General features: G+C 42.4%; 1 protein-coding gene across 1 annotated transcript in view; it reads left to right on the top strand.

Annotated features, from left to right (window-relative positions):
• Window positions 1-2073: 2073 nt before the first annotated feature.
• The window catches only part of il1rapl2 (interleukin 1 receptor accessory protein-like 2), a gene marked incomplete at both ends in the record, with an annotated part of 457831 nt that continues 445901 nt past the window's right edge, over window positions 2074-14003 (top strand). The window contains one exon of the mRNA XM_079250294.1: window positions 2074-2164. Within this exon, the coding sequence (XP_079106420.1) occupies window positions 2074-2164 (91 nt within the window). The remainder of the gene's footprint in view (window positions 2165-14003) is intronic.

Genomic DNA, 14003 nt, shown 5'->3' with positions numbered 1-14003 from the left:
CTCCAACTTTTACAAAAGCTAAAAAATTAAATCAAAGTTGCAAAAATGTTGAGTTTACACAAATAACTGAGAAAATCTCAGATAAAATAATTAGAATAAAATGCGTTGTTGACACATTTGATACTATATGGTATAACAGGCCTCATGTCTTTATTATGATGTATATTTATTTCAGCTTTGTGGTGGCAGTTCACGACAGTCATCTTAATATAACAGATAGTTCAATTCAGTCCAATTCATTCAATTAGAGCAAATCCACTCTATGATGCCCCCAGTGCATCATGGGACGTCCACCAGCAGCCTTGGCCAATCCAACAAATGGATCAGGGTCACCAGACCGACCGAAATTTAAAATTTATCAGGAAGGAAAGCTTGAAGTGTATGATAAACTGGGAACTAGTTCCACCGAGAGCGGCCATATAACTGGAGGTTCTGCCTCCTGTTCTACTTCGACAACCACCAGTAAACCTGCAGTCTGAGGCCTTGTCCACACATAGCAGGTATCTGACAAACCAAGATATTTCTCTCCGATATGACCCATCATCCACACAAAAAGGCAGAGTTTTGCATAAAAAAAGATTCCTTTAAAAACCTCAGATCAAAGGGAAGATGTGCGAACATACATATCCGGGTTTTAGGTTTTAAAACGTCACCGTCTGTGACAGAAGATATAGTGCCATCAGTAGCGCTCTACATAGCCGAAGGTGAAGGACGATGTTAAAGACGGTTATTTTCCGCCACCTAACCAGATCACTTTGGAGGGATGTTTTGTGTTTTGTGGAAGTAACGTGGTGAGATGGAAGGTTATTCTGATTGGATAGGATCAGGGACGCTACTGCCGCCTAAAGGCTCGATATGCTGATAAATGTGTTGACGTGATGCGGGTATGTGTGGGCAGATTTGTTTTTGGAAAACCAAGTTGTGTGGACTAATTCTTTTTTTACTGGCCGGAGGGGGAAATATGTTGTGTTTTACAGAAACCTGGCTACGTGTGGACATGGTCTGAGAGTAAAATCTTAAACACGGAGATCTTTAGGGAGGTAGTTACTAAGAGCTTTACTGTAATATCTGGACTACAAGCCGCTACTTCTTTTACACAATGTCAGTCCTGCAGCTTCAAGAACAATGCCGCTATGTATAGATTTTTAATGGTTAACGAGTCACTGTGCGCTTCATGCACACACCCTGATCATGGAAAACACACAACGTAATGCAAATAATGGAGACTTAAAGGCGATAATGTGGCGATGGTGCAGGAATTGGAGCTGCTGCAGCTTGATGAAAGCGCAGCTTGTATTCAGCTGCCTCTATAGACTGGGAATTACGGTGTATGTGAGAAGTTTTAAATTCTGTTTTGGATTCAACAGGAAACTGATGAAGATAAAACTGGAGAAATATGAATATAGTTGTCATCAGAACTGTCAGGGCAGCCTTTTATTCTGTAGGCGATTCTGTCATTCACCTCTACGCCGATGATGCAGTCATTTATGCTTCTTATAATCCTCCTCTTTAACCCTCATCCTTGATAGGGCAACTTTAGACGTGATTACTGAATATAAATTTTTTGGGTATCTGGTTTGACACCCTGTACTTTTCACATGACTATCTACTTACTTTTATATACTTTTAAATTCTTATACTTTTACCATCCAAGGTTTAAAACTGAAATGTTGTACACGAAGCGCCTTCTTTGCTCTGCCGGCTGCTGTTGATGATATTTCCAACGTTAGACCAGAGTGATGTTATAGACCTACCAAGGTTACCCTCCAACATGTTCCTAATTATTCTGAAGTCTTGTTTGCTGTAAACCCTTCATTTAAAACACACCATCAGACTCTTCTTCTGCCAATTCCTCTGTAATTTTCATTGCTTTAAGTAGTTTTAGGTGTTTAAAATGACCCTGAAGATGAGCAGAAATAGCATACTTGGATTGTTTTTGTCATTTAGAATCATTAAGGCTGTATTTTTTGCATGTTTTTAACTGTTTTTTGAATGAAAAATTGGATTGCTTGCATCCTAAGCCTTGTCTCTTCTCTGTCTCATTTGCTCAAGGTGCTGGTGGAAAACAAGGAGATGAAGACTTTACCTCTCCTCTTCCTCCTGCTGCTCCTCTTTGCCTTTGGAGCCTGTGATGATGTCAAGTACATCTCCAAGAGGAACTCAGGTAGGATGAAGAACCTCAGTGTCTGTTTGTTTCCGACTTTCTGTTCCTGAAACTTCTCTTCTTTCTTCGGAGCTTTTTGTTGCTATTTCGCTGTCCTTTTTTCTTTGCACACACCTGTTATCGCTTCTCTTCACACTCAACTCACTCTTTTTCTACCTTTCTGTCAAATCCGAGCTTTGTTTGCTTTACCTGGTCATTTTCTTTCACCTCTGTTCTTTCTGACGCTCTGAAATCTCGTCGCAGCGGTTATGTACTTGCGCTTTGCCCTTGCCGGTTCTCTTTGCAATCACTCACTCTTCCTTTCTCTGATAACTCCTCTACAGACTCCATCTCTGAGCTCAGATGGCCGTATCTCTGCATCCAGGCCTCTTTTTCTGCTGAGGAGGTGTAATGATCAGCCTGTTTGAGTGTCGCTGTCATTGTGTGCTGTGCTCATTTGTGCGTTAGTGGGCCAGCTGATGACAGATCTGCTGATGATCTTTTATTCACAATCGATTTGTTGGCTTGACAGGAGTTGGATTGGGCTATTGATACAACGCATGCAGTCTCAATAATGTTTTGTGTCACACGGAGCATTGGGAATGTTGGGGTGAGCTTCCCATTTGCTGCTCAGCATTGGGATTCGATTTCAAACTGTCACTGTGTTTGTACAGAATATTTGAACCATACTTCTTCAATTAGACGTTCTGTATCTATTTAGTAATTTAGTGTCCTGCAGTCCTGCCAAGTCCGCCCTGGAAGTGACAAAAACACAGAAAATTGCTGAACAATTTAAGCAAACTTTGGTCATTGAGTTCTGCGAATCGGATTAGAATTGATTTTCCTGTTATGTCTTGTATCACAGTTTGATGGCTTCCCACTGAGTCTTGTTTATGGCAGTTTAATTGAGGTAGTTTGAGGTTACCCACAGAGATTTCTAATCTTCTTTTATGTGTGTGATCCTGCTGAAACACTGTATTTGCAGAGAAAGGCTGAACAGTTTATCATTTCTTCGAAACTGTAAAGGGAAAAAAAAAAAAAAAAAAGATATTTCATGTGTCTCTTAAAGACTGAATTTTGTATATAAAAAGTTTTAAGCACTGAACACTTAGAGGAACATTTAAGGTATGGAAATATGTCAAGAGTTGCATGAAGGAACGGATTGTACTCTTCACATCTGTATGAAAAGCATAGACTGTACATGAAAGATGGGCGGCGCCTCCATGACGTCATCTGAAGAGCTGAATTGAACCTCAATGGACGGTTTCCACCGTTGCCACCTTAGCAACGTCACGCCTGGAAAATACTAAAATGGATAAAGAGATGGAGCTGAGAGGGGGGTTGAGAGCATGTAGGTGGATAATTGACATCTATCGAATTCTTCGCTAAGAGCTAACCAAGCTAACCCGGAGCTAACAGGAGCTAACAAGCTAACGGAGGTAAGCTGGCTAAAGCTAAGTCACGTTGTTAATCAGCTACAAAATCACTCCTTCTTGTATGGGATATTGTGTACCTGTCAATCAAAAGGACACGCCCCTAAATATGCCGAACTTCAAGATTAAATGACTTTTAAACGGGCGAGTTAGAAAAAAATTCACTCCCCCCCACAGTTGTCATGAAGGTAAAATGAGAAAATGTGACTCCTTGGGGGGAGTTTCAGAAGATTGGGGGTTTTTTTTCTGCAAACATTCCAGCAGCTTTGATTGATTTCTAAGCGGTGGTCAACGGGACTTTATCAGTTGCTTGTTAGGCAGGAACTGTGGCGTACAAAAATAAGTAAAACGAGGGACGTTTTACTTATTTTTATTTCCACTTATATACCCAGCGTGATTTTTGGAATTAGCCTTTTTGGGCTGCTTGTTTTAGTTATATTAATTTAGGTTTTTCTTTCTTTGCTTTCCAGCCGTCAGCGTATCGGTCCTGTTATACTGCTCTGCATATCTAGTTCTTTACGTATTTCTAAATGTTAGTCCAAAGAAATCTCAGAGTTAACAAATGCTGCACATATTGTTGACACATGTGGTTCACATGTGTGTTTTTTATGTGAGGGTTAGCATGTCCAAACCTTAAACTGGTCCTGTACGTTGTTCAGTTACATCCAGTTTGGTGCAATCCAGCTTTTATTATACAAAGAGAATAAAGTTAGAATAATTGTAAGAAAAGAAAGAAGAAATAACTGTTGTCCAGTGAAGAAACTGTTGGATAGAAACAGGGACGATTAGTTTTGATATCATCTGCAGGTTTCTGTAAAATAAAAATCAGTTGTTGTGGTTAATGAGTGAACTTCTGTCCAACATGGAACCATTGGGACAGTAAATATTAAGATGGAAGAAGCTGGATTGCTTTCTAACTTGAACCTTTGCTCTTTGTCCTTTCCTTTCTCTTTGGGCTAAGCAGGTCAACTGTTTGCTCCATTCACATAAACATTCTCCAGGATGTCTGATCAGAAGAACTGATAACTGCTGTGTCTGCTGGGATGGCTTTAACAATGCGCTGCTTATATTTAGGCTCTGTTCTCCTTCATCCTGCCATCTGGTTGTTTCTGTTTTAATACCAGAAACAACAATTATGCAGGAATATGCATGCTTTTGGATGAAGGTTGGATGCTGTGATAAACAAGCCTGCAGAATCTTTGACTGAATGTTTTGTCGTTTGTAAAGACAAATATTCATTGCATTTATTCCCACCTGCGTTCTGCATTTAACACTGAGTTCAATAATTGTGATTAGCCTGAAAAATACAAAGTAGTGTGTTTTTGTGAAGGTGCATCTTATAAGAAGCTTTGTATATAAGTGTAAAGTGGTCATTTGCAGTTTTTATGTCCAAGTTTGTAGATGTTTATCAGGCCCACCTTGTTAAAACCAGGATGGACACGGTCAGCAGCAACACTCAGGTACGCTGTGATGGTTAGACCAGGTCATGTTGGTACTAAGGGGACCAAAGGGACCCAGGAAAACCTCTCACCACCGTTCCACCAGCAGCAGCCTGAAGCGGTGATCCTGACGGCAGGATGGATCCATGTTGTCATGATGTTTCCAGCAGATTCTGATCCTACCATGTGAATGTGGAGCTGAACTGGAGACTCATCAGACCAGCAACGTTTCTCCATCTTCTATTGTCCAGTTCTGGTGAGTCTGTGGGAATTGTAGCCTCAAGCTGTGCTAACAAGCAACCGAGGTGTACGTTAAAGTGGCCGTGGATGTAACGCATTACAAGGAAGGAACTTGGTTTGTAGTCCGCTTCCTGGATTTGGTCCGCTTGAAACGGATCGAGACCTGCGTTTGTAGGCAAACCGAGTCCGGTTCTTTGGTCTGAATCAGGATTAGTTTGGAGCGTTCACATTTCCCCAAACGGACTCGGATCAGAGAGGCTGATGTGGACGTGTCCTACGTTTGGGTTTTACGTACCAGAACCAGCTAGTGGATACTCAGGCGAGTTTATTTCCACATCTTTTTAAAGAGACTCATCCAATTCACTGCAAATGAACTTCGACCGGATGGAGGACCGGGACGTTAAGGGTTAAGACCTTCCACACCAGCCGTAAGTTTAGCTTTAAACTTCCAGAATTAAAACGGATTAATGTTCATTCTGCTGAACAGAGGAGAAGCTGCAGGACGACGTTTCCGTTCTGCCAGAGTAAAAGCGCCCACTCTTCTCCCAGTTTGGTGGTTTTTGTCTCTTCTCACCCTTTTTGTTTCTGCATGTCTGGCTCGGCCGCTCCTCATTGTGTTCGCTGTGTGTGGGTGAGCTGTGGGAGGGTTTGTTCGCTGTGTGTGCACACGCGTGTGCTCGCAGGCATTCCTGCATGTGCGAACTGTCCGCTGAAGAGGGAGTGTGTACGGTGCGCTTTAGTGTGTGTGCTCTCTCTTTCGGTGTGTGTGTGGGAGAGGTGTGTACGAGGCAATTATGTGATCAGAGCAGAGCCAAGTGGACATTTATGTGGGCGAGCCAAAGATAGGCTGTTAGATTCTTCCTCTCCATGCGCGCGTGTGTGTGTGTGTGTGTGTGTGTGTGTAGCCGGACACCATATGGATAGGAACTAGCATTTCCTCGTGTCTCCCCGCTGCGCTGCGTCGCTTTGAAGCAGCAGCTGCTGCAGCTAAACGCTGACAGGTTGGGATCTGACAGTTTGTGTGACATTTAGACAAATCGGGGCAACCGGTGACGGATGAGTGTGTGTTATAGCTGGAAAGTGTTCGTAGCCGTCTGACCATGAAGCGAATCCTCAACCGCATCCGCTCGGAGGTCATCTGAACAGATCGACGTCGCTGCAGCTGCTGAGGTGAAGCGTTCAGATGAGCAGGATCCAGCAGAGAGAAGCGAGTCCGGCTGCTCGGAGGGTCCGGAGCGATGTGAAGGCATGGATCTGGAGCGAGCTACAAAGCAGAGCGGCGTTGCTTCGGTGATTTGAGGCTTGTGGTGAATGACTGCAGGGTGTCCAGGTCCTGTAAAACAAGCCCACATCACGGTCCCTCCGCCACCGTGCTCAGTGAGAGGCGTTTTCAGACTCACATCTCCTGCTTGGTCGTGTCTTTTACTAACCTGACTGTAGAAATTCTGTTCCAGTACAACCTGTTCTAGACTAGACATAAACACACATAGACGTAAACATCTTCCGCTCATCTTGCTGAGCTGTGCTGCCATGTTGGCTTTGGAGAAAAATGTCTTTCCCTGCAGTCCTTCCAGACAAACTGCAACTCATCTGTAATTATTCTGTCATTTCAACGTGTTTACTGAACGCCGTAGCGCCACAGCAGCTTCCGGCGCTGCAGTCTGACCTTCGGTTGAACTTTGGTCCTTGAACTTTTTAAACCGTGACCCCTGAGACAACGTGGTGTTTGTGACCCTCACGCCATGACTGATGCTTCAGCTGTTTCATCCTGCAGCATCGTCTGGATGTTGGGCTGGAAAACTCCCAGAATCCCCGCAGAGAAGCAGGACAAAGTGGTTTCTGTTGGTTCTGTAACAAGGATGCTGCATGCCCAGCATCATCTTCTCCCGTAGAAACGTTCAGATGTTCAACATGATGTGTTTAAAAAGCTCATTTCACACAATTATCCCTGCTTGGTGGTTTAATTTGGACAAGCCTGGTAAAATCCCTGATTTATATGATAGATATAGGCTATATATGTTTTACAACTACCTGGCGACCCCCATCGGGGTCCCGACCACCGACTTGCATGAAACACAAGGAATTCAATGACATAAAAATAGAATATATCGTAAAACGGTGTTTCTATTGGTCTCTAATCACTTCAGTAATATATCTGTTATGAATGCTCCAGTTTAACTACGGTGCCTCTGAAAGGACAAACAAGCTCTAAAAATGCAGCTTAGCCAGAGGGCTGCTTGGGATAAGTAACACCTTAAAAAGACCACAGAAGAAGACGGTACACCTGCAGTTAAGCCTGAAAGACAGAAGATCATTCCTGCCAGCAGCTGTCAGCCTCTGGAACAAGACCTCCTCTAGTTATTATTATATACTACAATATTGAATTTCCTTTTGGGGATTAATAAAGTATTTTTCATTTCATTCAGTTACCGGTAGTGCAGCCATCGCAAGAAGAATTTTGGCCCCTGATGGCCACCGTACAGCCACAGCTGTGCTTACGCACACACACACACACACACACACACTGCATTTTACATCCTGATGGATAAAAACTCTGCCGGATGATTAAAACGACGGTCAGCGGTTCCCAAACTGGGCGGATTCCACGTTCTGAGTTCTGGAGCGATTTCTGGATCATTACCACGACGTTTCACCTGCTGACAGAAGTAGTTTGTCTTTGTTTGGTTTAGTTTTGTGGAAACAAACGGGGGGCGGACGATGTGGGGATGGTGTAACTTTTGGAGGGTTTTTACCACTTTAGATCACTTTCATTTGTTAGTTTTATCTTGATCAATCCACCACACACAGCTTCCATGACGTTCAGTTCCAGCGGGATTAAAGGAGAATGTTGTCATGGAAACCAGTTTTAAATGCAAACCAAAGACACAACAAAGTTTGAGTTACAAGGTGAAAATGTTTACTACCTCAGCTGGAGTCCATAGATGAAATGTTTTTTATCTTAAACTCACATAAACGGTTAAAACAAAGGCGGCTGAGAGAAAAAAATCACCTGAAATACTTTTTAAAAGATGGAGTTTGACTTGAAACGCTTTGTGGGATGCTGTCGTCATGGCAACAACATGAATGATATATATTTTAATTTCATCCCTTTTTAAAAAGAGAAAAAAAGCTGAAACATGATGACGTGGCAACGATGGGACTCGCCTGTCTCTGCTCTCACCTGTTCGGTGGGTCGTGTTGAGGGTTTTCCGCTCCGTGCAGCATTCGCAGCGAATCGCGAAGGAAACATGGCGAAGCAGCTGATGGTGTTGAAGTAACTGCTTTTCCACACATGCAGAGCTGTTGTTTCCATTAGCCTGTTTTCCGAAAAGTGCTAATGAGCCGGACAGCAGCAGCACAGGCGCGCTGCAGATGATGCCTGGAAGCCACGCCGCGCGCACACACATACGCTCACACGCTTCACACGTTCAGGCACAGCGTGCACGTTTGCACCTCTTTGCACATACGCTGCTCCTGCACACACACACACACACACACACACACACACACACACTGACACATGCCTTAATGTGTTAATTGTGACGAGTAAATTCAATCTGTGGATCTTCCAGAAAACCAGGCGAGAAGCAGAAAAGATGATCCGACTTCCTGAAGGCTGATTCAGCAGAAGCGAAGCGACGATGTCGTCCTGCTCTGGTCCTTACATCACACTCTGCACGTTGCAGGGTTCCTGCACGTTCATGTTTAAGACCTGTTAAAGGACGAAGATTTTACAGCAACTCGATGCTTTGACAGAAACGTTTGAATAAAAAAAAACCTTTTATTTTCATTAATATAGTTACAAAAGATGAAATTATTTCCTGTTTTTCTCACAACGAGCAGCTGGCGGGACTCACGCCGACAGGGGGAGGGTGTAGCTGCAAACATGGCCGCCAACTGGACCAGCAGGTTTTACTGGGTTTCTAGTTAAATTAATTTTATTTATAAATAAAACATGTACTCATAACATATCCATTTATACTGATCATAACAATAAAAACATTAAATGAATTAGGTCAAATTAATTTATTTATCAGCTGTTTTACCAAGTGGACAGAAGTCGGGACGAAACCAGAGGACGTCCTCTCTGTCAGTGGAAGGGACGTGTAGCTGTGGGACCTGAACAGGATGTGGCGAGGGTTCGGTGGGTTTGAGGTGTCTGTGGAGGTCTCTGCACCGTCCTCAGGACTCTGGAGTCGTACTGGTCTTTCAGCGACTGCTGGTGCTGGTCTGTAACTTTACTGCCCAGTTGGATGATTTAATCTGGAATATTACGACGAGTCAGAGCTCCACAGCAAGCAGTGATGATAAATGAGAAGCTGAGAAAAGGTCTGGTGAAGCCGGAGTTTTAGGAGTTTCAGGAGAAAGAAGAGGCTCTGCTGACATTCGGTGAAAATACGTTCAGTGTTCAGCTGAAACAGAAGTTTATGGAACCAGGATATTTTTATAAAAGAAGCTTTTCAGTGAGTGAAGGTGTGATGAGGTGAAATAAAGCCATTCTCACGAACCATCATGGAAATGAGTCCAGTTCTGTCTGCAGCTGTTTGTCCATAAAGACCAGTAGCCGTCTGATCGTACGGAAAATTTCGCAGGAATGACGAAGCCATGTTGGAATTCCGAGCTGTGAGAGAAATCTGCACCCAGAGCTTGTAGTTTGTTTTTATTGGAAAGATTTTATGTCCTTCTGGTTTCTGATGTAAACAGCAGCGAGTTGTCGTCGTCGTTAGCGGCGTTCTTGCAGCAGGCTGGGAAAAAATGGCGTCCATGTGTGGTTTTCTTATTAATAATCTCGTCAACTGTCAGGTCTTCTCTGGTTCATCTTCAGGTTTGTGATCTTTTATACGACATTTATCCATGCTCACAAACTAGCGTCCAGTTTTCCCCAAGTTGGTGCAACTGGAACGGTAACTGCCTGGTGACGACGTCACTCATAAATACGAGCCAACTTGAACGCACCGTGGAAAAGAATCAGTGTTTTACTGTATTTGTACGTCATCACGACACGAAAAAACACAAAACATGTTTTAATGAAAACTCCTGGAATGTTTTCCTGACATCGGACCCCGTTTCAGAACGGTCACTTAGCAAAGAAGCATCAAGAAGTAAATAACTAAATAAATGGAAATCTGGCCGTTTTAAAGCCAGTTTAGACATTTTTAAAAAACCTGTAAAAAAAAAAACCAAAAAAAAAAAACCTGAATGAACTAAAATTCCTCAGTTTTTCAACAAGACTTCCACATGAGCCAGTGGTACTCGGGTTTTATCGTGTTGTCTGCTTTGTGTGCTTTCCGACCAGGATCCACCTGAGATCAAACACAATGATTAGATTTCAGTATCGACTAATCACAGATGAACTCCCAGCATGCAAAGCAGCAAAGAGGCAGGGATCGTGTCTGAGAGTGTAAAACAGATCTGTGCTGTGCAGTAGCATGGAGGTGTGTGTGTGTGTGTGTGTGTGTGTGTGTGTGTGTGTGTGTGTGTGTGTGTGTGTGTGTGTGTGTGTGTGTGCTGATTCCTGAAGTTGAACAGATTCCTAACTTCCAATGTGGACACATTTTTCCCAGTAAAATGTTGATGCACTCACTTTTCATGCTCGGCTGTAGCAGCACTGCTGCAGAATGTAAAACAGCCACGTGCACAGAAAACCACTGCTGTCCTCGTTTTCCACCAGTCTAACCAGTCAGTTCATTCTGGGACTGATGAAACTAAGACAAACCGGTCATCCCAAGTCCTCCAGAAGAGCGTGTGATTGGTGTAAATGACCTTGCTAATACTCGTTTTATTGTGAAATCAGTTCAGTAGTGTTTATGTACTGTGTATTATTAATACATCTAAAGCTTTTATTTTGAAAGGGTTCGGAAGATTAAGGTGTTGAAAACCGTCCGCAATTGCTGAAAAAGGTATGCAGCGTGAAGTCAAGGTCAGTATTTCTGTTTTGGTATGAAAATGTAATGTTGTTAAAACTGACCGAAGTTTACCGCGTTCTGCAAATTTTACCGCGTTCTGCAAAGTTTACCGCGTTCTGCAAAGTTTACCGCGTTCTGCAAATTTTACAGTGTTCTGCAAAGTTTACCGTGTTTTTCAAAATTTACCGCCTTCTGCAAATTTTACCGCGTTCTGCAAATTTTACCGCGTTCTGCAAATTTTACTGCGTTCTGCAAAGTTTACCGCGTTCTGCAAATTTTACCGCGTTCTGCAAAGTTTACCGCGTTCTGCAAATTTTACCGCGTTCTGCAAAGTTTACCGCGTTCTGCAAATTTTACCGCGTTCTGCAAATTTTACTGCGTTCTGCAAAGTTTACCGCGTTCTGCAAATTTTACCGCGTTCTGCAAAGTTTACCGCGTTCTGCAAATTTTACCGCGTTCTGCAAAGTTTACCGCGTTCTGCAAATTTTACCGCGTTCTGCAAAGTTTACCGCGTTCTGCAAATTTTACCGCGTTCTGCAAAGTTTACCGCGTTCTGCAAATTTTACCGCGTTCTACAAATTTTACTGCGTTCTGCAAAGTGTAAAGTTGAACGGCTTTTGGCCACTAGATGCTGCTCATGCTCTTTGATAAAGACCATTCTTAGTCAGAAACGTACAATTTTACTAAATCTGATGTTTAATCAAACTTAAATTTAAATTTATGTGGGTAATTTTGTGTTATAAAACAATGTTAAATTGTTTAATAAATATAAATGTAATAGAACTCAGAGTAGAGATTGTTAACGTGGATTTAAGGAAAGAAATTCATAAGTTGTAACAAATATGGTGAAAACATAGATATAAGGGTGCTAATTGTATTTTATTTACTTTTGTAGCTCTTACAGTGTGTTTACATACACGGCTGCTCTAAAGGTTGTGAACCGTCAGGTTGTGAGACCATCTTATCAGTCGGGATGCTACAGTTGGTTGTTGGTGCAGTGATGGTTGACCTGGTGACCTGTCCAGATGAACCTCCTGGGACAGGCTCCGGCTTCGCTGCGTTGGACCAAAGTGGTGTAGAAAATGAATGGATGAGCTATGTTTGAAGGTTTTTTCCTTCTGTAATGTAATATTATCATAATGCTTGATCATTTTCCTGTTTTAATCAATTAAAATATTAGCTGAAATGCTAATCTCCTAGCCATGCTGGAGGCACATATTTTGGTGGCACGTTAACAAACAGTTCAGCTGCAGCTCCGTTACAAAGGTTGGTGAACATGTTTATCATGCCAGGAGATGACAGGAGACCCCCCCCCCCCCCCCCCTCTTTCTCTAACAGCAGCCTGAACTTACTAATATGATTTTCTAAAATGCAATAAAAGCTGGATTCTCGAATGGATTCAGTCTTTCTAAACTTTATTTAACACAAACTTTTTCAGTCTTCACTGACCAACTTCATTTCAGTCAGAACATACAGGTGAACAGCAGGTCGGCTGATATTTACCACTGCTCTGTTATCCCGTCTACTTGGAGGATGAGGATCGTCGTGCACAGTGGTATAGAATCAGGACTGGTTTTGTTCCAGTGAGATTAAACCCACATTTCTGTCTGCAGAGCCTGTTTTCCGTGTCTTTCTGCCCATCTGAGCTCATTTCCAGCAGACTTAGCGATGCACCTGGACGTAGCTGGTCGTGTTTACATCATTCAGTTTCAGGTCTTATTCATGCCTGTAATTATGCACCGCGGGTGAAAACCATACGTCCAACAGTTGCATTCATCTTTGGCCTTTGCTACAGAGATTTCCAGACTTCCTGATTTGTTTTAGTTTTTTATGAACTGAAGGTTTAGAGAGAAAAAAGTTATTTTTCTTTAGTGTGGATGATTCTGTGAGTTTGGCACTAAGAGCGGAGCAACAACCAAAATTAGCCTGGAAAGACAAAGCTTTTTGTGGGTGCCCCTTTTTATACCGTTGTGACACCCTCACATGTTGTTTGGCTGATTTCAGAACAAATTTTCCATTTTTTCCTCATATTTTTTACGTGTTGCTTGTCGTTTGAACTTGTTTACATTTTCTTTGTATGATGATGACCAGTCAGGATGCTGAAATGTCATTTTTTAAAGAATACATTTAGAGATTTAGCTAATTAAAGTATTCTTAAAACCAATCCCCAGCTCTTGTAGAATTGATGCTATGATCCTTCTCTGGGATGAATTATGTATTTTACATTATGGACTGGAAATCTTCAGCTGCTTTCTTTTAAGAGCAACGTGGATTTCTTTGTGTTCCTTTACGCGCTGAAGGAAATGACTTATTTACCGTTGTGGAGAATGGAGACAGAAAGAGAAAACAGGGGGAACGGAGCAGAGACGAGGGCCATTCATCATTTATAAGCTCTTATTGTTCTACAACAGCTGCAGAGAGTCGGAGAAACACTTCTGCTTTGCTTGTCCTGCTGAATGAAGCAGGTAAATGATGCATAATGACCCAGTCGCATCCGTCTGTTTAGTTTCCCATTCGTTCAAATATTGTCTAATTTGTCCAAATGAATCAATAATTACTGTTTTTTGCAGAGGAATCACAAACCTTAAGGTTTGAAATCTCCATTTTAAAGTGTGAATGTTACTTTTAACAAACATTTCAGTGTGAAATGAAAAGTTTTGGTGTTACTCTTTCCCCGCTTACTGCCGACCTGCAAGTGTTCCTTACTCATTCAGAGGTGCTGATTCGTACGTTTTCTGCTTGGACTGGAGGAAAACCACTTCTGTTGATACATCAGCATAAAATGTGTGACAGAAAAACTTCACTGAGCTGATTTCAGAAAGCACTTCTCAATCCGAATGGA

This window comes from Telmatherina bonti (assembly GCF_933228915.1).
Source record: "Telmatherina bonti genome assembly, chromosome: 12".
Classification (NCBI taxonomy): Eukaryota; Metazoa; Chordata; class Actinopteri; order Atheriniformes; family Telmatherinidae; genus Telmatherina; species Telmatherina bonti.
This window is presented reverse-complemented; position numbering and strand designations above follow the sequence as displayed.